The sequence below is a fragment of the Chelonoidis abingdonii genome, chromosome 20, assembly GCF_003597395.2.
Source record: "Chelonoidis abingdonii isolate Lonesome George chromosome 20, CheloAbing_2.0, whole genome shotgun sequence".
Lineage (NCBI taxonomy): Eukaryota > Metazoa > Chordata > Testudines > Testudinidae > Chelonoidis > Chelonoidis abingdonii.
Window position 1 is genome coordinate 24878499 of NC_133788.1, and position 26625 is coordinate 24905123.

General features: G+C 45.9%; 1 protein-coding gene across 3 annotated transcripts in view; it reads right to left on the reverse strand.

Annotated features, from left to right (window-relative positions):
• YWHAE (tyrosine 3-monooxygenase/tryptophan 5-monooxygenase activation protein epsilon) overlaps positions 1-26625 on the reverse strand; it is a 67306-nt gene that overhangs the window by 21407 nt on the left and 19274 nt on the right. For all 3 annotated transcript variants that reach the window (XR_012657312.1, XM_032788286.2, XM_032788287.2), the window contains exons 2-4: positions 25396-25595; positions 2552-2658; positions 536-742 (exon numbers count right to left, since the gene is read on the reverse strand). Coding sequence is in view for 2 of the 3 variants with exons in the window: in XM_032788286.2 (XP_032644177.1) it covers positions 536-742; positions 2552-2658; positions 25396-25595 (514 nt within the window). In the remaining variant the exon portion in view is untranslated. The remainder of the gene's footprint in view (positions 1-535; positions 743-2551; positions 2659-25395; positions 25596-26625) is intronic.

The window sequence follows — 26625 nt, forward strand, 5'->3', positions numbered from 1 at the left end:
CTGTTCTGCTTCCCTGGGCCTCTCATCCTCCTCAACAGCACAGAGGCTGTGTGATTGAAGGTGGGACAATTCTACAGTGTCCTGGAAAACCTCAAACATACCTCTCTGCCTCCCTTAGCTCCTCCAGTTCTGCCACCCTGGCCTCCAAAGCCCGTATGTGGTCTCTGAGGGGCAGGAGCTCCTTACACCGAATACACACATACACCACCCGCCCACAGGGCAGGTAATCATACATGCTGCACTCAGTGCAATAAACTGGATAGCCCCCACTCTGCTGCTGGGCTTCTGCCTGCATTGTCTCCTGCAGCTACCTAGTTCATGAAAGGACTTTGTTTAAATCAAGAAGTTTTGAATGTAGTTTAGTTTACAGGTTTTAAAGAACAGCCAGTGAACCTTGCCCCCTTCCAAACTCCCTTGCAAAACTCCCTGTTAGCAGCCCCTGGTGCAGTTATTCAAATTTACAAGCAATATGTGCTACACTGTAGCTGGTTTTATATTTTAAAGAAGCCTTCCAGTCTTCTCAGACATTACTTACCTGCAGGCACGGTCAGGGGAATTAAGAATTTCATAGTAGAATACAGAGAAGTTGAGAGCAAGACCTAAGCGTATGGGATGTGTTGGCGGAAGTTCTGTCATTGCAATATCACTAGCTGCTTTATAAGCCACCAGGCTATTCTCTGCAGCCTCCTTCCTGTCATTTCCTGTGGCAAACTCAGCCAGATACCTGTGGTAGTCCCCTTTCCTGAAAGAATAAAGAGCACAGATTCAGGATTCCTTGACTTCACATTAGCTGTTGAAAAAAAAACAGTTAATGTTGATAATAATTGTACGTTAATAAATTGGTATAGCATGGACATTTACTATAGATATATGTCTAGAAAATACAAGGTACGTGCTTTTTAAGAACGTAAGACAATAAGCCATGGAAAAAAATGTGAATAAGCAAGTCCTGTGTCACTTTTTGAAGTAAGTGGAACTAAATGACTCCTAAAAAATACTGAATATGTTTCACTGAAGTTCAAGTTACTGAGACAATTTTCAAGTCCAGAAAGAAGAGAATTCCACCATTAGAGAAGCCATCCTGGACCTTTTCACAAGTAGCAGGAAATGCCTGATAACACAAAATGGAGACTCACCCACTGGTCAGTATCATACACAGAGGCCTGATCAACACCCTATGTGATATAGTTAGGTCGACCTAACCCCTACTGTAGATGCAACTAGATCAATGAAAAATCCTTGTGTTGACCTAGCTGCCACCTCTCCATGGAATGGATTTATTACAGCAATGGAAAAACCCTCCCTCCCATCACTTTAGCAGAAGTCTACACTACAGTGCTCAATTCCTTCTCGGTGATGGATAAAGATTCAGGTGTCCATGCTGACATTAGCTACCTCTGTGTCACAAATATTCTGATCTATCTACATATTCTATTAGGAGTGATTGGGTCTGCCCTTAAGTGGTTTCATTCCTCAAGCTCAGAGCATAGTAGGAGGCAACGGCTCTTCTATCCCTAGGGCTTACTTTGTCATACTTCCTAGTCAACATAAACGAGGCCATTAGGACGGTTAGTAAAGAGATCAGGCTTAAAGTTCCTTCACAATATGCTGATGACACTCTTATCTAGCTCCATCTCATTCAGTTCAGATTACCTCAGATACATATGTAACATGATATACTACTGAGTATTCCAGACAGTCCATGAAGATATATGCAAACTATAAGTATAAAAACACAAATACAGCAATAATGAATTTCCCTAATTTTTGCAATCCACCTAAGCTTGTAGCAAGCTGTCTCCATCCCAGAAACGCACCTCAGAAAGGCTATGTGGATGGGTAAAAAGAAAATGGATAGTGAATGAACACTGGAAAAATTAAAATTCACTTAAAAAGTGAAAGTTTACAACAATTAAGTTACTTATAACTATAATAGAAAAATACTACACAATTCTATACATCTATATTTAAGAAAGAATTGCATGGTATTATATAGTTTTTAAGAAAAAAGTGTATCAGAATTAGCAACTATCATGATGGGTATGCACAAGGGACTGAACTTAAGTTAGACATGCAATTTTAATGTTGGCATTCCTTGATTTAAATATTTAGGTGTGTTCTGTTAACCTAGCCTTAACATATTACACACAAAGCACTGAATGGTTCAGTGGGTTGCTAATGGGGGTAAATATACTTTCATTCTGTATCACTTGTTCAAGACCAATTACAAGTGTAAATAGTAATTAAATTTTGCTTCCACTTGAGTGCTATTTGGTGATCTGAATACAGTTTCTCTAGTTGGCAGGCATCCATAAGAAAACGTACCATCACAATTAGTCACTGAGCCTCTTGGTGTTCAACACAAGGACTGACTGGGCAAAATGACCAAACCAGCATCTTATTTCTTGAAGTAGGCAAAAATGGTAGGACAGTGTGGAGAGAACTACGTTTCCACTCTATATGCAGTACCTATTTACCAGTACTGATTTCACTTCAATATTTTATGCAAACTATAAGGATGGCACTTGCCCAAACCCCACAAGTCACCTACATTTTATAATAGAAAACCTTGGACTCGCCCGTGTTAGCTGCTGGAATGAGGTGTTTGTCCAGTACATCCAGAATGTCGCAACAGATTAATTTCAGCTCGGTCTCAACCTGGGGTGGAGGATGGGGAAAGAGGAGGGAAAAAAAAGCAAAGATTAGCAAAGATGATGTAATAGTATAAAGGGATACAAGAAATATTCAATTCCAAATGCTAAAAATAGGAAGAATAATCCAATTTAGATAGGAACTAGCATTTGTGTATGAGAGTCCAACTTCTTTTGGACAGTATCAAAAGACTATAACTTCACCAAACAGTCAAAATGAAAAAAGAGGGGAAAGAAGATGCAGAAGTTCTTAACTACAGCAAAGTCATTTTTCCCAATATACTTTATATCTTATTTTTCAGTTTTTAAAACTACCTCAGGGCTGGTCTTCTCTGGGCACAGGTATGTATTTTAAAAGTTGTAAATAAACACTAACTAGATTCAGGGAGACTCATCACATAATGCAATAGTTCTCAACCAGGAGTCCGGGGCCCTCTGGGGGGCCATGAGCAGGCTTCAGGGGATCCGCCAAGCTGGGTTGGCATTAGACTTGCTGGGGTCCAGGGCAGAAAGCTGAAGCCCCACCAACTGGGGTTGAAGCCCAGAGGCCTGAGCCCCTCCACCCGCGCCTGAAGCTGAAGCCTAAGCAACTTAGCTTCATGGGGCCCCATGTGGCATGGGGCTCCGGGAAGTTGTCCTGCTTGCTGCCCCTTAACACTGGTCTTTGCTTTTGTATGCAGAAAAACAGTTGTTGTGGCACAAGGTGGCCGTGCAGTTTTTAATAGGATGCTGGGGGGCCTCAGAAAGAACAAGGTTGAGAATCCCTAACATGACGAACAGTAAATAGGCAGTTAGAAGGCTGAACTCTGACTATACTGGACCAAGGCAGGAAGTAAATTCTAGAGTCAAGGTCCCTGCCACCAACACTAGGGGTATGGCTACACTTGCGAGTTAGAGCGCATTAAAGCAGCCCAGTGCGCGCCAACTCACGACGCGTCCACACTGGCAAGGCATGTAGAGCGCTCCTAGTACTCCACCTCCGTGAGTGGAACAACATTTGATGTGCCCCTACTGGAGCACCGCGGCGACAGTGTGGATGCTCTGGTCTGTTAATGCACTCTGATTGGCCTCCAAAAGTGTCCCACAATGCCTGTTCTAGCCACTCTGGTCATCAGTTTGAACTCTACTGCCCTGCCCTCGCCCTCAGGTGACCAACCATCAGACTCGCCCTTTAAATTCTCTGGGAATTTTGAAAATCCCCTTCCTGTTTGCTCAGCCGGCGTGGAGTGCTCTCAGCAAGTCTTCCCAGGTGACTATGCCTCCACGTGCCAGGCAATCCCCAGTATGGAGCAACGGCAAGGTGCTGGACCTCACCAGTGTTTGAGGGGGAAGAAGCTGTCCAGTCCCAGCTCCAGCCATAGAGTTCAGTATAGGGGCCCCCTGCACCTCTTGGCTCTCCCCAAGGCACAGAAACCCAGAGGACAGTACAGCCATGAAACAAATAATCCCCCTTGACCCTGTGCTTACTCACCATTTTGGGGATCCTATGGGTTATGTGCGCTCGATTTGGGACAGGCAAATTATGCTATTGTGTAGACTGTGCTAGCTCTCCTTAAGTACGGGGGAAGCATTGCTCTGTCTGGTGGTGAACAATGCTGCCTCTAAGGCCTTGGCTACACTGGCATTTTACAGCGCTGCAACTTTCTCGCTCAGGGGTGTGAAAAAAAAATCCCCTGAGCGCTGCAAGATACAGCGCTGTAAAGCGCCAATGTAAATAGTGCTGCAGCGCTGGGAGCACAGCTACCAGCGCTGCAAGCTAATACCCATGAGAAGGTGGAGTACATGCAGCGCTGCGACCATACTCACACTTCAAAGTGCTGCTGCGGCAGCGCTCCTGCGGCAGCACTTTGAAGTTTCGAGTGTAGCCAAGCCCTCAGTGTTGCATTTTGCCTTTACAGATGCAACCTTCAGATCTCAGCCATCTGTGTTATCACTGGCCTAGAGACTGCAAAGAATCACGAAGAGGCCATGTAGACGCAAAGATGACATGCTGCATGAAGTAATGCAGCAGTCACTTAACGAGAATCTAAAAGCACAGGAGTGGAGGGAGTGCGAAAGGAGGATCTGCTAGTGTGGAGCTCCGGCAGCAAAGCACAGATTGACTGATAAGTATAATGAAGCACCAAGCAGACTTGATCCAGGTGCTTGCAGCCATGCAGGCAGAGCACTACTGTGCCCACTCCCCCCTGCAGCCCTTGTCCCAAAACTTTCCCTTGTGCCCCCATGTCACCTCCAACCCACTTTCCCCAACATCCAGGTTCTTATCGCCACCAGCTGCCTCTAACACCTGTAGCTTCACCACCCATCCCTGCAAACTATGACCTTTACCCACTGCGCTCAATCCCCATCACCATACAGTAGAGCCATCCTGAAGTGCAGCACTCATTGCACAGCACTCCAGATAGGAAGGCTGAGTATGATAACAGGACATATGCAAATCTGTGATTGTACCATTCCGCACCCCACCCCCTTGCCCTGTTTCCCAAGCAACTGGGTTTCTTTTCAATAAAATGGATTTTTTTAGTTTTGAAAACATTCTTTATTGTTGCATAAAGTAAAAGATACCTTAGCCCAGGAAAGCAACAGGCACTGCAATTCAGCGTAGCAAACACAGATTCCTACTAACATTGGAACCACTGCACTTCACTCCCGTGCAGGGCACCAGACATTACTGGTAGCTTTCAGCCTCAAATTGCTCCCTCAAGGCATCCATAATCCTTGCAGCCCTGCACTGGGCCCCTTTAACAGCCCTCCTCTCTGGCTGTTCAAATTCAGCCTCCAGGTGTCGAACCTCCAAAGTCCATGCCTGAGAGAAGCTTTCACCCTTCCCTTCACAAATGTTATGGAGGGTACAGCACGCGGATATAACCGAAGGGATGCTATCATTGGCCTGGTCCAGCTTCCTATATAGAGAGCGCCAGCGGCCCTTTAAATGACCAAAAGCACACTCCACAGTCATTCTGCACCAGCTCAGCCTGTTGAACCGCTCCTTGCTGCTGTCAAGGCTCCCTGTGTAGGGTTTCATGAGTCATGGCATTAAAGGGTAAACAGCATCTCCAAGGACGGCAACCGGCATTTTGACTTCACCCATGGTGATTTTCTGGTCTGGGGAAAAGAGTCCTGGCTTGCAGCTTCCTGAACAGGCCAGTGTTCCGAAAGATGTGTGCATCATGCACCTTTCCGGGCCAACCTGCATTAAGGTCAATGAAACACCCACGGTGATCCACAAGTGCCTGGAGCACCATAGAGAAATACCCCTTCCGATTAATGTACTTTGAGGCTAGGTGGGCTGATGCCACAATTGGAATATGCATCCCATCTATCTACCCTCCATAGTTAGGGAAACCCATTCGTAAAAAGCCAGCCACAATGTCATATATGTTACCCAGAGTCACGGTTCTTCTTAGCAGGATGCGATTAATGGCCCTGCAAACTTGCATCAACACGATTCTAATGGTCGACATTCCCACTCCAAACTGGTTCGTGACCGATCGGTAGCTGTCTGGAGTTGCCAGCTTCCAGACTGCAACAGCCACTTGCTTCTCCACCATCAGGGCAGCTCTCAATAGTGCGTCATTGTGCTGCAGGGTGCAGGCGAGCTCATCACACAAGCCCATGAAAGTGCCTTTTCTCATCCGAAAATTCTGCAGCCACTGCACATAATCCTAGACTTGCATGATATGATCCCACCACTCAGTGCTTGTTTCCCGAGCCCAAAAGCGGCATTCCACGGTAGTGAGCACGTCCATGAATGCCACAAGCAATCTTGTGTCATATGCGTTACTCGCGTCGATATCATCGGAGTCCTCACTGTCAGTTTGGATCTTAAGGAGTAACTCTACTGCCAAACATGACGTGCTGGCGAGACTCGTCAGCATATTCCTCAGCAATTTGGGCTCCATTCCCGCAGACCAAAAGGGAAGACAGAGTGCACAATACAAAGAATGTTGAAAGATGGTGCCAAATGTGGATGGAAGCAGAGGGATTGCTGGGATGTTAACCAATGCATCACGGGGCATTGGGACAGGACCTAGAATGCCCCGCACTCTCTGCCCCCTTCCTACAAGCCACAGCACCAGAATGGAAAGAGGTGCTCTGTGGGATAGCTGTCCATAATGCCACTGCAAGTGCTGCAAATGTGGCCATGCCAGTGCACTTACAGCTGTCAGTGTGGACAGACTGCAGCACTTCCCCTACAGCAATCCCCGAAGGCTGGTTTAGCTCAAAGCGCTTTACATCTGCAAGCGTAGCCATACCCTAAGATGTTCAAGTCTACGAAGTACTTTGAGAGAACCAAAATTTCACAGGTACATGAGGGAAGAGATGGTAGCAAGTAGCTAGTACCCACATCATACATGCAAAAGTCTTTAAAATGTGATTACATAAAAGTCTGCAAAAAGGATGTTACACCAGTAATTGTGTCTCTGGAAATATTTTGCAAGATCATCTAGACTGGTCTTAGAGATTCCTTTTGCAAGACTGACACAACTCCCCTAGCTCTTCCCTTTATTTTATTTTTTTTTAAACTTTATTTTATTAAAACCACAAACTGGCAAATAGTTGTAATGAGGAATAGCACAAGTCAGCTACCCTACTGGTCATCTCATGGCACCCTTTTAGGTTATGAATCCTTTGAGGGAGGATTTTAATACATTTCTACAGATTCTTGGAGCTTTGCCTTATAAAGAAAAGCCAACTGAAGATGAACAAGATAAAAAAAAATATGCCAAAGGGCAGAACCAGATGCAAAAGAAAAACAAAGCCAAAAAAGGTAACCTGTGAGGGACGTGACTATTAAGAGACATCCCAAAACAAAAATAAAGCAGCAACAGGCAACACTAACAAAGCAAAGACCAGCAGTGAGACAAGCTACCAAAAGTTACTGTATTTAAACTAATTATTCAAATGTAATAGTTACAAGACAGTCTGCTATGACCATACCATCTACAATTCTTCTGAATTAGAACAGATCTGTAAGGTATTTCCTTTGTGATTATATACAAATCAATTACAAACATCACAAAGCAAAGACTACATTTTCTTTATTTTGTGATGTATTTATCGGGCCTATTGCAGGGCTGGGTGGCCTTGCAGTATGATTTTACTCCTGGGGGAATTCTGTGCCACTGCGCAATGCAGAAATTAATGTGCACGCAGAATTGCCTTTCCCCCAGAGAAATGAGCTGCAGTGCTGCTAGCCACCACTAGGGGCCACTGGACCTGGCAGAGCCCAGCTCACACATAGAAAACACTACCTGGGGGAAGGGGAGGGAGCTAGAGGGTTCCTGGCAGCTGCAGGAAGACACTGCCTGAGGGAAGGAGAGTGCAGTACACAGGAAACTCCGTACAAGCCTGGGACCAGGCTGTTTCTCTCCCTCTTGATACCTAGGGGAATCTAACTCTACTCCTGGGGGAATTTGTGTGTATTGTTACAGACATATTTGCTGATAGGTATTTTGAAATAAATTACCAGAATAATTGAAACTAGCATGATTATGCAATGTTATTTTGACAAATAAAATTTGCAGAATTTTAAAATATGTGCAGAATTTAATTTTTTGGCACAGAATGTCCCCAGGAGTAATGATTTGAAGGTTGACAAAGCTAGGCTGTGTAAGTCCAACGAGGAAAGAAATTCTACAAGCTAGGGAATCCTTGCAGAATCCAGCCTCCTTTGAGCCCAGTGCTGCTTATACTATGAACGCCGTTTTTCCCCCCCGAAGCAGCTCAAACATGAGCAAAATAAGGGAAGTACTGGTTGCAAATCTGATGGTAGAACACAATTTAGGTGAAAGTGATCATGAAATGATGATTTCATAATTCTAAGGAAAGGGTGGAGGTGACAGCAGCTGAACAGAGACTATGGACTTAAAGAACAGTTACCTACATTTCTTAACTGTTATTCGAGATATCTTGTTCATGTCCACTCCATTCTAGGTGTGCATGCCCACATGCACAGTTATCAGAGACTTTTGCTTTAGCAGTATCCGTAGGGCTGGCTGTGGCATCCTCTAGAGTGCTGCACTCATGCGGCAATATATCAGGCACCACCAGTCGTATGCCCTCTCGGTTCCTTCCTGCCAGCAACTCTGACAGAGGGATAGGAGGGTGGGTAATGGAATGGACATGAGCAACACACTTCAAAGAGAAGTTACCTACCTGTCGTAACGGTTTTCTTCGAGTGCTTGCTCGTGTCAATTCCATTCTAGGTGACTCACAAGCAGTATCTATGGAGGTGGGCTCCGAGTTTACCATTTGGCGACTTGCAGTACTGCTCTACCAAAGCATCCTCCTGGGCCTGCTGTGTAAGCGCATAATGGGACGTGAAGGTATGGACCGACTACCAGGTGGCCGGCATACAGATGTCCTGAATAAGCACAGGGGTCAAAAAGGCAACCAAAGAGGCCTGCGCCCTGGTAGAGTGGGTGGTGACAATCGCCAGGGGTGGGACCTTTGCTAGATCATAGCAAAAGTGAATGCAGGTAGTTATCCAGGAAGAATTTCTTTGAGTGGAAACAGGTTGACCTTTCATCCTGTTGGCCACAGTGACAAACAAATTCCATCAACCTGCAGAATGGCTTGGTCCTCTCCATGTAGAAGGCCAGAGCCCTCCTGTTATCTTTCTGAAGCTGCATAAGTAAATGTCTCGGCTTGAATAAAACAGACTACTTTAAGAAGGAAGACGGGGTGCATTTTAGCTGGACCTTGTCTTTGTAGAAGACTGTGCAAGCGGTTCTGAGGTGAGCGCCCGAATCTCAGATACCTGGTAGGCTGACATCTCTGTGACCAGGAGTGTAACCTTCAGGAGAGAAACAGGAGAAGGAGAGAGCAGGAAGCCAGAGGTCCGAAGCGGGGTAGAGAATACCGGTGAGCCACGACAGCACCAGATTCAAGTCTCATGGAGGAACAGGATCCTAGACATGCTGGTAGAGGAGCTCCAGGACCAAAAGGAATCTGGCTGGGATAACCAGAGAGAAAACTGACCTGCCTTCGAGTAGTGGGTGGAAGGCCAAGATGGCTGCTAGATGGACCTTGGTGGATGAGAGTGACAAGCCCTGAAGTCTGAGGTGCAGAAGATAGTCTAGAATGAGCTGCAATGGGGCTCTCTCAGGACAGACCACCTTATTCACCTCCAACGGTTTCTCCGATGCCGCCTGGGAGGAGTATGGTGCCAGCCTAACAGGCATCCCCTACAGGTTCCAATACTGTCACTGGGCAAGCCATTGTCCTTCACCCAATGCCAGTGCTGCAGACGCCTTGGCGAGCTCTTGGCTGGGAGATGATTCACCCCATACAGAGCAAGGACTTGAACTGTCCCTCTGACCCAGACCACTGCCCTTCTGGTGACCAAGACGGGGCCATGGAAGCCTGAGTCTATCGACTGAATCTTGTGGGTGACGAGTATGGGGAAGGTGAGGACCGGTGCCTGCCCAAAGAACTGTACCGGGGCCCCAGCCACCAGTGCCGCAACCAGGAACAATCTCCAGGTGGAGGGGACCAACCCCTAGGAGACCTGCAAGGTGATGGTGACCAGTGCCTTAGCGATCTCTGACAAGACGACCACTGAATAGAGAATTAGGGGATCAGCGTCACGACTCTGGAGTCCGGTGTCTTGTAGGCGGAGACTGCAGTATCTGAGATCTGGGCCTCCTGGCTGGAGACTGGTGTTGCAGTACTGGGGTCCTTGACAGTGGCGAAGGGGAATGACAACTGTGGTCCAGGGATGTTCAACTGCCTTTAGGGGCGGACCCATCACCAGCTTGGTCGTCTGAGCTGGTATCTTGCCAGGATCCACCATATGGCCAGGTGTCTAGGGTACCGGTCGGCCTAATTGTTCTTTGGCCGCCAGTCCCCCACCTCGGGCATAGACAGACCTGTAAGGGGCCCCTACTGCTCCTGGGAGTTGGGTCCCTGGCTGGGCTAGAGGGTTCCACCAAAGCAGTAATCCCCCTCCCCCACAAGAGCCTCCATTGCAGGTACGAGGCCTAGCTCAGGTCCTTTGCCCAAAATTTCCTTGTGTGGTGCCTGCAAAGCAGACTTAGCTTGCTTCTTCAATACTGGTGAGGGGGAATGGTGCTGGATGGATCCTGGTGACACCAAAGTACTGTGCGTGGAGTCCAAGGGCTCGCATGTTGGGCACAGAGCAGCCTCCATGAGGAGGGCCATTAGCCAAATGTCCTGCTCTTTGAGTCCAGGAATCAATGTTTTTGCAGATCCGGCACTCATCTTTTCGATGGGACTTCCCCAAGCACGTCAGACAACTCTCGTGAGGGTCACTGATGGGCATCGGCCGGCTGCACTTAGAACATGGCTTAAAGTCTGGGAATAGGGGCATGCCCCACTCCAGGACTAACTACTAAACTACGACTAAAACACTTAACAGCTAACTAATCACTGACTAAATAGCAAAGGAGAACAATCAGAACAGTGAAGAACTGCTAATGCTCTGGCTAAGCAAGACCAGGCGCTCCAACCAACCGTCACAGGCAGTAAGAAAGAACTAAGAGGGCGTAGGGCTGGTGGTGCCCAATATACTGCCCCATGAGCACAGCACTCCAGGGGGCGCCACAGGGGGCCCTACAGATACCACTAAGGCAAATATCTCCAATATCTGTGCACGTGGGTGAGCACACCTAGAATGGAATCGACATGAGCAAGCACTCTAAGAATAGATGTAACTCAGAACTCATACACAAGGTCCTATGGGAAGAAAACCTAAGGAAAATAGGAGTTCGGAAGAGCTGGCAGTTTCTCAGAGACACAGTATAAAGGTACAATAGCAAAGACAGAAAGAACTGTAATAAGAAGCCAATATGGCTCTACTGGGAGCTCTGTAGTACCCTGAAACTCAAAAGAATCTTATAAAAAGTGGAAACATGGCCAAATTGCTAAAAATGAATACTACAGAATAGCACAAGCATGAAGGGACAAAATCAGAAAGGATAAGGCAACAAGAGGAGTTACACCTAGCAAAAGTAAAGGGAAGTGCAGGCTTCTGTGAGCAGTAAATACATCTGAAGAGGCTTTTAGAGGGAAGATAATATGGATAGTGAGTGATCAGCTGTTGTGACCTGCACAGGATATGCCATGTGTGTCTTTCTCCCAGAGGACAGAAGCAACTTCGTCTGTACAAGTGCAAGCAGGTCTCCATATCTGAAGAGAAGGTTAAAGGACTAGAGACCCAATTACCAACCCCACATTACATCAGAGAAAATGAAGACTTTCTGGATAGAAATCAGCATTTGATACCGCAGGCATAGCATGCTGAAGAATCAGAGAGGGCAGTGCAGAAAAGGGAAGAAATTTGGCAGCACATGACCTTCAGAAGAAAGAGGGGAACCCATGTACCACCAATGCAGATAGAGGTAAAACCGTTTTCAGGCACTCTGCATTGGTACTACGGTGGAGAATGGTTTGGAAGTCATCTGAGGCAAGGGATCAGAAGGAGATCCCATCAACCGAAAGGCATGAGAAGCCCTGTCCTAGGGCAGGGGTTCCATGACCACCCCCCTCCCAAGAGGAAGAGATGGGTGGTGGTGGTCAGGGACTCCCTTCTAAGAGGGACAGAGTCATCCATCTGCCATCCAGACTGCGAAACTCAAGAAGCGTGCTGCATGCCTAGAACTATAACTCAGGATGTGACTGAGTGTCTGCCCTTAGACTGAGACTGATCAAGCCCTTGGACCGCTACCCCTTCCTGCTTCTCCACATGGGCACCAATTATACTGCCAAGGATGATCTTGAGCATTGCAGACCTTGCAGACTACGTGGCTCTGGGAAGAAGGATAAAGGAGTTTGAGATGAAAGTCATGTTCTCATTCATCCTTGCTGAAGGAAAAGGCCTATGTGGGGACTACTGAATTGTGGAGGTAAATGCGTGGTTGCACAGGTAGAGAGGGCTTTGGATTCTTCGACCATGGGACGTTGTTCCAGGAAGGATCACTAGGAAGAGAACATTTACTTCACAAAGAGACGAAATAGCATCTTCGCTGGCAGGCTTGCTAACCTAGTGAGGAGAGCTTTAAACTACGTTCGCCAGGGAATGGAGACCTAAGCCCTGACGTAAGTACAATTCCAGGAGGAAATACAAGGAGGAGAATGCAACAGGGGAGGCCTTCTGATTCATACTGAGAAAACACGGCAATCGGCTAGTTATTGTAGGTGTCTGTACACGAATCCAAGAAGCCTGGAAAACAAGCAGGAAGAATTTGAAGTCCTGGCACAGTCAAGGAACTATGATGTGATTGGAACAGAGGCTTGGCGGGGCAACTCACATGACTGGAGCAATGTTGTGGATGTGTATAAACTGTTCAGGAAGGACAGGCAGGGGAGAAAAGGTGGAGGAGTTGCACTGTACATAAGAGAGCAGTACAATTGCTCAGAGCTCCAGTATGAAACTGGAGAAAAGCCTGTTGAGAGTCTGGTTGCCCTAAGTTTAGATGCAAGAGCAACAAGGGTGATGTTCTGGTGGGCATCTGCTATAGACCACCAGACCAGTAGGATGAGGTAGATGAGGTTTTCTTCAGACAACTAACAGAAGTTTCCAGACCACAGGTCTTAGTTCTCAAGCAGGACTTCAATCACCCTGACATCTGCTGGGAGAGCAATACAACAGTGCACAAACAATCCAGGAAGTTTTTGAAGTGTGTTGGGGACATCTTCCTGGTGCAAGACCTAGAGGTACCAACTAGGGGCCGTGCTCCTCTGCTCACAAACAGGAAAGAATTGGTAGAAGTAGAAGTGGGTGGCAAGCTGGGCAGCAATGATCATGAGATGGTTGAGTTCAGGATCCTGCCAAAAGAAAGAAAGGCAAGTAGCAGAATACGGACCCTGGAATTCAGAAAAGCAGACTTTGACTCCCGCAGGGAACTGTTGAGCAGGATCTCCTGGGAGGCTAATATGATGGGGAAAGGAGTCCAGGAGAGCTGGATGTATTTTTAAAAAGCCTTATTGAGGGTGCAGGAACAACCATCCCAATGTGCAGAAAGAATAGCAAATATGGCAGGCAACCAGCTTGGCTTAACAGAGAAATCTTCAGTGAGCGTAAACACAGAAAGGGAGCTTACAAGAAGTGGAAAATTGGACAGATGAATAGGGAGGAGTATAAAAATATTGCTCGAGCATGCAGGAGCGAAATCAGGAAGGACAAAGCACAACTGGAATTGCCGCTAGCAAGGGATGTGAAGGGTTACAAGAAGGGTTTCTACAGCTATGGTAGCAACAAGAAGGTGGTCAGAGAAGGACCCTTACTGAATGGGGGAGGCAACCTAGTGACAGAATATGTGGAAAAACCTGAAGTACTCAATGCCTTTTTTGCCTCAGTCTTTACACACAAGGTCAGCTCCCAGACGGCTGCACTGGGCAGCACAGTATGGGAAGGAGGTGAGTAGCCCTCAGTGGTGAAAGTACAGCTTACGGACTATTTAGAAAAGCTGGACATGCACAAGTCCATGGGCCCAGATGTAATGCATCCGAGGGTGCTGAGAGAGTTGGCTGATGCGATTGCAGAGCCACTATCTTTGAAAACTTGTGGGAATTGGGGGAGATCCCAGACGATTGGAAAAAGGCAAATATAGTGCTCATCTCTAAAGAAGGGAAGAAGAATCCAGAGAACTACAGCCTCACCTCAGTCCCTGGAAAAATCATGCAGCAGGTTCTCAAGAAATCCATTTTGAAGCACCTGGAGAAGAGGAAGGTGAACAGGAACAGTCAACATGGATTCACCAAGGGCCAGTCATGCCTGACCAACCTGACTGTCTTCTATGAGATAACTGTCTCTGCTGATATGGGGAAGCGTGGACATGATATACCTTGACTTTAGCAAAGCTTTTGATATGGTCTCCCACAGTATGCTTGTCAGCAAGTTAAAGCATGGATTAGATAACGGACTATAAAGATGGACAGAAAGCTGGCTAGATCGTTGTGATCAAAGGCTCGTGATCAACAGCTCTGTGTCTAGTTGGCAGCCGGTATCACGTGGAGTGGGAACTGGGCCTATTTAGTTTGCAGAAGAAGAGAGTGAGGGAGAATTAGATGGCAGCCTTCAACTACCTGAAAGGGGGTTCCAAAGATCATGGAGCTAGGCTGTTCTCAGTGGTGGTAGATGACAGAACAGGGAGCAATGGTCTCAAGTTGCAGTGGGGGAGGTCTAGGTTGGATATTAGGAAAAACTATTTCACTAGGAGGGTGGTGAAGCACTAGAATAGGTTACCTAGGGAGGTGGTGGAATCTCCATCCTTAGAGGTTAAGGCCTAGTTTGACAAAGCCCTGGCTGGGATAATTTAGTTGGGGGTGGCCTTGCTTTGAACACGGAGTTGGACTAGATGACCTAAGGTCTCTTCCAACCCTAATCTATGATTCTATGACAGTCCACTACTTAGTGGAGAAGAATAGCTAACTGCAGAAGACATCACAAAGACGGAGGTGTTTACTGCCTATTTTGCTTCAGTCTTTATTAAAAAGCTTAATTATGAGCCAGTGCTTACACCAGGGGTCCCCAACATGGTGCCTGCGGGGGCATCTAAATGCACCCACGTCCTGGCTGGCAGTCGAGCATCCGTCGAAATGCCACCGAAATTTGGCAGCAACGCCTCTGGATGACGCTGCTTGCCATCGACAAGCGACATCATCCAGAGGCGTCAACGCCGAAATTTGGCATTTCAGCGGATGGTCGACCGCTGCCATGGTCCTTCATCTGGCATGTGCCTGATGAAAAGGTTGGAGACCACTGGCTTACACAATTAATGTTAATAATGGGGAAGGAGCACAAATCAGAATAGAAGAACAGATTAAAGACTATTCAGATAAACTATATGGATTCAAGTCAGCAGGACCTCTAGGATACTTAAGGTACTAACTGAATCGATCTCTGAACTCAAAGATTATCTTTGAGAATGCATGGAGGATGGGTGAGGACTGAAAGGCCTGGTAAAGGCCAAATGTAGTCCCTATCTCTAAAAAGAAACAAAGAGGATCAGGGAAATTCTAGTCCAGTCAGCCTAACTTCAATACCTGGAAAGATATTGGAACAAAATATCAATCAGCCAGGATCTAGAGCACGGGTGGGCAAACTTTTTGGCCTGAGGTCCACATCGGGGAATAGAAATTGCATGGCGGGCCATGAATGCTCACAAAATTGGGGTTGGGGTGTGGGAGGAGGTGAGAACTCTGGTTAGGAGTGCAGGCTCTGTGATGAGGCTGAGGAGTTTGTGATGTAGGAAGGTGCTGGGATCGAGGGGTTTGGAGAGCAGGAGGGGGATCAAGGCTGGGGCAGAGGGTTGGGGAGAGGCTCGAGGTAGAGGCTCTGAGCGGTGCTTACCTCAAGCAGCTGCTGGGAGCAGTGGCCTGTCCCTTCTCCGGCTCCTATGCGTGGAGCGGCCCCTGACCCTTGGAGTGGGGCCATGCGGCCCCATGACCCGGCGCCAAGCCACCATAGTTTGCCCATCCCTGACCTAGAGGGTAATTGGGTAATAAGTAATAGCCAAAATGGATCTGTCAAGAATGAAATCACCTCAAGCAATCTAATTTTCTGCTCTGACATGGTTACAGGTCAAGCGGATAGAGGAAGCAGGAAACATGACAGATTTTGATTTTAGCAAGGCTTCTGACAGAGTCCCTAATGACATTCTCATAAGCAAACTAGGGAAATGTGGTCCAGAAGACATCACCATAAGGTGGGTACACAACAACTGGTTGAAGAACCATACCAAAAGAGGAGTTATCAATCCACTGTCAAACTGGGAGGACGTATGTAGTGAGGTCCAGCACTATTCAATATTTTCACTAACTGGGATAATGGAAAGGAGAGTATGCTTATAAAATTTGTATACGATACCAAGCTGGGAGGGACTGCAATCGCATTAGAGGATAGGATTTGAATTCAAAGTGACCATGACAAATTGAAGAATTAGTTTGAAATCAACAATATGAAATTCAATAACAACTGCAAAGTACTACACTTAGGAAGGGGAAAAAAAGCACAAATAGAAAATGAGGAATAACTGGGCAGGCAGTAGTACTGCTGAAAAGGATCTCAGGGTTACAGCAGAGCACAAATTGAATGAGAGCCAAAAATGTTACTCAGCCACAGTGATCTCTGATGTAAGACACAGGAGGTAACTGTCCTGCTGTACTCGGCACAGTGGGGTCTCAGCTGGAGTACTGCATCCAGTTTTGGGTTTCACCCTAAGATAGAATGAGAAACTGAAGAGTCTGGAGGAGAGCTACAAAAATGATTAAAAGCGTAGAAAACTTGTCCTATGAGGAAAGACTACAAAAATTGGGCATGTTTAGTCTTGAGAAACAACACGTAAGGGGGAACCTGACAACAGTCTTCAAATATGTTAAGAATTGTTATAAAGAGGACTGTGAGCAAATGTCCTCCATGTCCACTGAAGGTAGGACACGAAATAGACAGTCTGCAGAAGGTTAGACGGGGGGGTGGAGAGAGGAGGAGGAGGAGGAAGGGAATGACAACTAACTGCACAGGTAGCTCTGGAATAGGCTTCCAAGGGAGGTTGTGGAATCTGCAACAGAAGGTTTTTAACAGGTTAGACCAGGGGTGGGCAAACTTTTTGGCCTGAGGGCCGCATCGGGTTCTGGAAATTATATGGAGGGCCAGTAAGGTGAGGGGATCGTGGACTGGCCCCCCACTTCCTATATGCTCCCCCCCCCCGATTCCTGCCCCATCCAACCACCTCTTCTCCCTGTCCCTTGACCACCCCCAGAATCCCTGCCCCCTGCCATCCCACTTACTTCCTGACTGCCCCCCAGAGACCCCGCTCCAAGCAACCACCAGGGATGGTTTAAGTACATTTGATCCCATCTCACAGCAGCAGGATGAGCAAGGTGACCTCTCAAGGTCCCTTCCAGACCTACTTTTGGATTCTATACGAATTTGCTATATTATGGAAGAGCAGTGGGGTCTTTCTATAGTTAAGACTGAACAAAGCTTTCTGTTTAATGACCAATTTTAAAATGCGCTCTAAATTCACATGCGCATTCAGATTATTTTCAATCTTGCTATACCAGCTGAGAGGTCAATGCACATTTAGTGGAGCAAATTTGGGTCACTTGGGACCCACTTGGCAAACCCTATAGCATGTTTTTTTATTTTATTATTTTTTTTTTTTAAACTGTTTTGACCACAATTGGGAACACACTGAATGGCAGCCACAAATTCATCACTAGACAGCTCCTAAGCTCGTCTGGTACCCAACACCAAGATCCAGCTTCAAAAAGCAGAATAATAAAGTTTACAGATCCATAAAGAAGGTCTAAAGTAACATGCATGCTGATCTAAGTAACAAAATTTTGTACACATTTAGGAGCTCGCATAGAAGGAGAGGCAGCAGTAAAAATTTAAAATAAAAGGCAACATTTCAGAGCACTCTGAATTCATAGGAAGAGTTAGACTTCAAGGTCATTTGGTCAAGGGAGTTCCTGAGATGCAGTCCCTCCTAAATGTGCTGGCTTAAAAATTGCATTTTTTAAAAAAAATTAAACAGAAAGTTCTGGAAAAAAACTCTGATCTTCATAAAAATTACATCGCTGAAATGACCCTGGTCCCAGTCATTCAATGGTACCAAGAACCAGTTTAGAAACCCAGTATTTCAAAGGTTATTTCACTTCAGTGGTTGTAGTAACTTAGCTTACAAACAGTCCACATCACTCACTGCAAGCTACTGTTTGTTCAGGAACTCTTTTGAAAGGCCTTCTGAGAATTTGTCTAAAAAGAAAGTTGCAGTTTCATTTAAATCAGTTTCTAAACCTATTTAGTTACATGGGACTCCAATGTGGCATATGGCCTTTGGGGCTCCCCTCACAACTCCTTTGCTCCATCTAGCTGGTAAACGCATTCCTCACAACCACTAAGCACCAATTTCCCTCCCTCCACCCAATACTCCCTTCCAGCCCAAACGAGAGGCATGGAGAGACCAGGAAAAGGGTGGAGCTGGTAGTTGAGCCCACCGCCACCCCACCACGTGTCCCTTTCTACTACTTTCTCAAAAGTCAAAACAATTCATCTTGAAAAATGATTTGCTAATACTGAAGGGCAGCACTATGCAACTTGTTTCCTTCCAGAACATGGAGGGTAATAAAATGCTTCTGAAAGTCAGAAGCAAAAAAAGTTACAGTAGAACTTCAGAGTTGGGAATACCTTAGAAATGGAAATTATTAGTAACTCTGAAATGTTTGCATCTCTCAACTAATTATAGTTCTTTCTGAAGTTTAGAACTGAACAGTGACTTAATATAGTTTTAAAACTTAACTATGCAGAAGAAAAATTGTGCTTTTAATCATTTTAATTTAAACAAAACAAGCACAGATAGTTTCCTTACCTTGTGAAATCTTTTTAAAAACTTTCCTGTTTTTAATAGTTTATGTTTAACACAGTACTGTACTGTATTTGCTTTTTTTGTCTCTGCTGCTGCTTGACTGCGTACTTCCAGTTCCAAATAAGGTGTGTGGTTGCGCCGAGTCAGTTCGTAATGCTGATGTTCGTAACAGAGGTTCTACTGTACTACCCTTGCATAACTGTTTGAGATGTATTGCTCATGGTTATTCCAATGTAGGTGTGTGCGTGTGCAGTATGCACCGCCGCCAGAAAGTTTTTCCCTCAGTAGTATCCATTGGGTCGTTTCTGGTACCCCCAGAAGCGAGGTCTCATAGCACCAGTATATAGGGTCCTGCAGCCCCACCGCCCCCTCACTTCCTTCTTGCTGGCTAACTATGACAGAAGGGGAAAGAGGTTAGGCTTTGGAATGGACATGAACAACATCTCAAAGAACAGTTACAGAAGGTTAGTAATCATTTTTCCTTCAGTGCTTGCTCATGTCCATTCCCGTGTAGGTGACTCCAAAGCAGATGTAGTAGAGTTCAGAGTTCAATGACAAGCAGACCGTAGCACCGCTCTGCCAAATCCAGTATCATCTCTGGTCTGCTGAGCAACGGCATAATGAATTGCAGGAGTGTGGCCTGAAGACCACACTGCTGCTCTATAGATAACCTCGATGAGAACCTATGCTATGAATGCGGCTCAAGAGGCTTGCACCCTTGTGGAATGTGCAATCAGGGCTGGAGCAGGGACTTTCGTCAGGTTGTAGCATGCATGAATACAAGAAGTAATCCACAATTAAATTCTCTGGGATGAGTCTGGGAGACTTCATCTTTTCTACCACGAAAAGCTGAGTAGTCTTCGTAGACGATTCAGTCCTCTCTTTGCAGAAGGCAAGCGCCTGCCTGAGATCTAGTGTTCCTGCCTGTTGGAATGTGGCTTTAGATAGAAGATCGGGAGAAAAATGTCCTGGTTATTGTGGAACTGCAACACCACCTTTGGGAGGAAGGCTGGGAGTGGGTGCATTGTCCTTGAGGAAGATTGTGTATGGGGGCTCTGAAGTAAGGGCCCTAATTTCCAAGACCCTTCTGACCAAGGTGATGCCCACCAGGACGGCCACCTTCCAGGACAAGTAGAGTAGCGACAGTGCTTTGGAGTTTCGAGTGTAGACAAGCCCACAGTGAGAGCACTGCCTGGGACCAGAGGCCCTGGGTTCTGAGGGCCCCCAGATGAGGCCCCCAAACCAGCACGGAAGGATCAGAGACTAGAGACATTGACAGCTGCAGTTCTAAGAATGGGACACCAGAACATACTGTCTCTGGCTCCAACCAGCATCGGAGGATGATGATCACTGAAGGGGGAAGTGAGACTGCCATATCCAAGCGATCACAGCAGGGTCAGTACACTGATGCTAGCCAGGCCTGAAGAGATCTGAGTCGCAACCTCACTTGTTTCTATATACTAGTGCATGATGCCATATGCCCCAACAGTTTCAGGCAGTTTCTTGCTGTGGTGATGGGTTGGTTTCTGAGGCTCTCTACAATGGAGCCCAGGGTCTGAAACCTGGCTTCCAGAAGAAAGGCTCTTGCCTGGACCAAGTCGTGGACTTGATTTTATCCTTTGGATGGGAACAGTGTTGATTTCTACATGTTTATCAACAGGTCTAACCTCTGGAAGATTGACAGTATTAGTCGTATGTCTGCCTCCACCTAGGCCCTAGTCCGCCTTCTGATCAGCCAGCTGTCGAGGTAAGGACATACCTAAACCCTTTGTTTCCTTAGGAAAGCCGCAACTACTGCAATGTGCTTTGTGAATACCCATGGTGCTGTTGACAGGCCGAATGTGAGCACTGGTATCTGGTTCACAATGAATCGGATGAATCTCCTGTGACTTTGGAGGACTGAAATATGAAAATAAAGCGTCCTTCAAGTCGAGGGTGGCATACCAGTCCCCTGGATCTAGCAAAGAGATAATGGAGGCCAAGGAAATCATGAGGAACTTAAGCTTCCGCATGAATCTGTTGAAGTTTTGCTGGTCCAGAATGGGTCTGAGATTAGCGTTGGCCTTCAAGATTAGGAAATAACAGGAGTAAAACCCCCTTCCCCTTAGCTCCAGAGAAACCTCTTCTCCTACTCCCACTTCCAGAAGTGTTTGCACTTCCTGGATTAGAAGTCGCTCATGAGAAGAGTCCCTGAAGGAGGACAGGGAGGGAGAACTGAACTGCCGGGGGTATCCTAGTTCTACTGCACATAGCACCTAGCTGTCTGAGATGATTTGTGTCCATCCCAAAAGAAGTGGGACAACCAGTCCATAAAAACTGGGGAGCAGAGTTCCAGACACTGTCCTAGTACAATGTCTTCGGGCATACACTTAAAAGGCATGTTTAGACCCACACAAGTGTCTGGTGGGGCCAGCCGTGTGGTCAGAGGAGGACTTGGGAGGCAGCCTCCTCTTATAGCTCATACCCCACCTCTTACCGTAATCCTGCCTTGACTGAGGCTGGTAGAAAACAGGGCAATAGCTGGAGTTTAAAAGTGCTTCCTCGATGGGCCTAGGGTGTGTAGTCCTAGGGACTTTAGGGTGGATCCTTTAAGCTGTGGCACTCAAGTGTCTCTGCTGAAAAGAAAAAAAAAAAAAAGACGTGTTCTCAAAAGGGAGGTCCTGGATAGTCTGCTGCACTTCATATGGGAGGCGTGAGGCCTGTAGCCATGAGCTTCTCCCCATGACCAGAGCCAAAGCCACGGTTCATGCAGCAGAGTCCACCGCAACCAATGCTCCTTGCAGGTACACTTTTCCCACTGCTCTGGCCTCCTCAACCATAGTCAAGAACTCAGCACTAGATTCCTGTAGTAGTAACTCCTTGAACATAGTCATTGCACCCCAGGAATTAAAGTCATAGTGCCTCAGGAACATCTCTTGGTTGGTGATTTGAAGTTGGAGGCCCCACCCCGTGAAGTAGATCTTTCTGCCAAAGAGACCCAGCTTCTTGGCATCCTTGGCCTTGGGGGTAGATCCTTGCTGTCTCTGCCTCTCTTGTTCGTTTGCCACTGACAGCACTAGCAACCCTGGAGGAGGATGGGTGTATAAGTATTCAAACCCCTTTAGGGAAACAATACCTTTTCTCCACCCCTCTTTGCAGTGGGTTGCAAGGATTCTGTAGTCTGCCACGGCGCCTTAATGAGTACAGGTACAGGGCCCTGTTCCTGTCCTCCAGCAGCTGAAGGATCCCACAGTACTGGGTCCTGAAGTTAAGTGCCAGGCTGAGTCCCGTACCAAGGGAAGCGGTGGGGAAGCTGTATGCTCCAACACAATGGAGTAAGATCTCCTTGACTGAAACCCTTGGACCACATGGAAGGCTCAAGGATTCCAGAGAGGCAATTGCACCAGTTTCTGCAACTGTGCTGATCAGGCCACTGGACAGAACTCTTGGCCCATATTAGCCATCAGGTATCAGTGGTCTGAGCTCCTGAGGGAGGTGTAAGTTTCTGCCTCAGAGTCCGACTGCGAGAAGTTGCCCAGAGTGGTGTCAGGAGGTAGGCAACAGGTGCCGTATCATCATGTCCGGTTTTCCCCACCACGTGGGGCCTCGGTGCAATAGTCGCTCATCTCTGATGCCTGTTCACGCCTGATGGGGGATGGCAGTACAGGATGCACTGTTGTTCCCTCGAACACTTCTGGTGTGGATGGAAGCACCAGAGCTGCACTCTGATGGCTCTCCCTCAGAGGAGAGTCCAACAGTACTGGACTCAATGGGTCTCTTTCCTGGGCTGGAGTCAACAGCACTAGGCTAGCAGCTGTTGAGTCCAAGTGGCATGACACAGCCTTCATTCTGCAGCTTCCTGTGACCAGCAGGTCTTGGAGTTAGGGAGCATCCCATCTGTTTTTCTTTGCTTCTTCCTCCACACTAGTAACTGAGATCAGTGCAGATCGTCCTGGTGAGGTGTAGACCTCCTCTGTATGGGAAAGCCCGGACAGTGCAGAGTGTCCCAGGACAGGGAGTCCTTCCTCGGTGCTGGAGAGGCTGAGCTATACTGCCTGTTTGTCAGAGAAGCCAGTGCACTTCTCACTGAGATAGAGATTCACAGTATCAAGTCAGCATGACTTCGCTTTGAGGGGGGTTGAAGAGCCACTTCCATAAGGAGGTATTTGAATCTCTGGTCCCTGTCCTTTTTGGTATGGGGTTGAACCCCTTACAAATCCTGCATGCTCACAGAGGTTGGACTCCCCCAAGCACTTAAGGAAAGCAGATTGAGGGTCACTAATTGGCATGGGCTTATGGCAAGCCTCGCACAGATTAAAACCCCAGAGACCAAGGCATGCCCTGGTGCCTGGGAAGGGGAACCCCAATAAGTAGGATCCTAATCCATTAACTAACTCTAAATCGTAAACCCTAACAAACCACTACTATTTAACTATAACCAGGAAAAGAACCAAAGTTCACTGAGGAAAGTACTTGCGTGAACACAAGAATGAACAGAAGTTCCAGCGACTGTCACAGGCAGTAAGAAGGAACTCAGGGGGCAGCAGGACCCTATAAAGCGGCACTATGAGGGCATGACTCCAGGGGGCACCAGAGCCAACCCAATGGATACCAGGGAGGGAAAAAACTTTCCAATGGCAGTACACGGAGCGCATGCGCAAACCCCTACATTGGAATGGACGTGAGCAAGGATGTAAAGGAGAACAAGTTATGATCAGGTCTCTCTCTTCACACCCCCACATAACGGGTTCTGGTGAGCACGCAGAACATGTAAGCGCATGCAGAAGTGCTCTAGTCCCATCTGTCTTAGATATCACTAATGCAATGCCTTGGGAGGAGACAACAAGACCCAGATCAATACTCCTTGATGTAGCATACATCACCATCTGTAACCTAGAATTTGCCAAGGAACTTAACTGGACTATTGCCAGTGTTCCCTGACCATCTAGTTACTGAATCAAGCCAAAACATGCATACAGTGAACACTCTACAATATTCATGCACAGAAAGGATATTGATTACTACAGGCAATTCCAACTCAAAGATTTTATCATGAGATTAAGTAGGCCAGATCAGCACTATATCCTTTACCTAGTTTACCTCATTTTAAAACAACAGTTTCTTGTCTCCTCTATGTTTTTACTGCAGAAAAACTAACATGTTTTAGTTATCCCGTGAAGAAGAAAAAAGCCACCCTTTGGGGAGAGGGGGTTGTTAGTGATGACATATTTGGTTAATATGCTCAACTGTCTACCAAAAGTTTGTGGCATGCCAAAAAACAAAGTATGCAACATAAAAATAGAATAGAACACCAAAATCAAAGAGTATTTGTCTATTGTATTAATTTTCATGCTTCCTTGAATAAAAGTTGTTTGTTTTTTAAATTTACCTGAAGCTGTTACAGAATTTCACTGTGTCACCAATGTCACAAAATTTAGAAGATCCTTCCATATAATTTGGGTCCCATTATTACTAACTTCATAATGCCATGCCATCAACAGCTCCAAATATATGCTGGACAAAATGGCGTGCTGTGGAACCTCACATGCAACTGTCCTCAAAGTAGATAAGCCTGGCACTATTGTCTAGGACCTTTCAGAAAGAAGAGTCACCCAAGAGCAACCCTTGTCAATTCATACAATTACAGAGCAGACACCTACAGTATTAAATACAAGAGAGACTAGGAGAACCAGAATGTCTCATTAATCCCAGCAGATCAACAACCACAGTTGAAAACTTTCGCTGTACAAGACCTGATCAAACCAGTACCTTGCTTTCCCTTGCGTTGCAATGCCAAATTATTAAAATGGCCTCAACATTTCCCTGCTAGTAGTCAATAAACTACCCCACCAAGTCTAAAGCTCCTCTAAGTGTCAGACTGAAATCCATGTAGAAAAACTCTCTCCCAGAGAAGAAAATTCAAAAATTCACAGAGACAAGAGTATCCTTAAAGCAACTGTATCTATGAAATAATTGGAAAAGTCATAGAAAAAAAAAACAAGAACACATCACTTCACTGTCACCAGGTGCAAATCAACTGGATTAGCAAGTCATCACAGTTCTGCTTTGTTTACAGCACACCAAGAGCAGAAGACCTCAAGAAAACTAACTGAAACAGATCCACAACTTGGAACACAACTTCTGACAAGAGTACTCTAAACAGTCTTCTCTTCTGCTTCTGTCATGTGTCACCTGTATATCACAGCAATTTGGAGGAGGAACAGGGTGTTTAGGCATCACAATATTGATGGAAGAAGACAACAAGCATTTGATTCAACCATCAGTAAAATGTTTTTGTCAGCCAAGTATTCTCCCTGAGAATCTGCTGGAACTCAAAGAGGATTCATTAGCCCTCAAGGCCAGACAGTAAAATGATATTTTGCCTTAGCAGAAGAAAATTTTTTAAACGAAGTACATAATTATCTTACCATTTGCCGATATTCCCGAATCATTTTTAGTTTATCTTCTCCACCTTTGTTTTCTTCTTTCTGTTCGATGCTACTGATTATTCTCCATGAAGCTCTTCTAGCTCCAATCACATTTTTATATGCAACAGATAGAAGGTTTCTTTCTTCCACTGTCAACTCCACATCCATTCCAGCCACTTTCTTCATTGATTCAACCATTTCTGAGAGGAAAAGGTTACTCATTAGGCATATTAAATAGAGTTTCCCCACAGACTTCTGAATTGCTTATTTACTTTATTCCTTCTCACAACCAAGATTTTCAAGCCATTCAGTAAAAGATTAAATTTTCAGAATTATGCACTGATCTTCATTTTTAACAAACTGGACTCAGTCCTACCCCTCATCACCTGTGATTCCTCATCTTTCAACGGACAGCTGTGAACTTAAGACAAGCAACTCTAAAAATATTAGACAAATTCCCACGGTAACAGACCACATTAAACCACTGAAATCTTCTGGGCAGGGATCAGGTCCACCTCTTTGTATAGTGCCATGATCCTCATTGGTGCCTGAGCACTAGTACAATATAATTATTAAAATGAATTAACACATTATTTTATAATGTTAAAGCTTCAAAATCAAACCCTCAAAAGTTAGGACATGCCAAAACTAACGTTGTCTATGCAACCATATTCCTCCTGTTTGTACGTATTAGGATCTAGTTATTACAGGATCACACACTATTTTTTCCACAGAATACCTACCTCATTCAGTGCATGGAATGGACAGTGTCCACTGGACAGCTAGTTATTCAGTATTTCTTTGTAGCCTTGTCATTCATTGTACAGCTACATGTTTAAATGGTGTTCAGTAAGGAAAGCTCTACACAGAATACAATACAAAAATATTGATTTTCCTATGATGCTCATTTTGGAGTGTGAATGCTTTAAAAATATGTGAATTTATCTTTACAACACCCCTTAGACAAGAGGATATTATCCCAGTTTTACAGATGAGTAGCCAAGAGAAGGCTGAGGTTGTCAAGCATCCATTAATTTTGGCTGCCCAACTTGAAACATCTAGTGCCTAGTTAGTTTTGAACGACTTCTAATTTCTGCAATAAATGAGGCTGGGTCAGCTGTAGTTCTCAAACTTATAATAATAAATAATAGGAGACATACCTATCTCCTAGAACTGGAAGGGACCTTGAAAGGTCATTGAGTCTAGCCCCCAGCCTTTGCTAGCAGGACC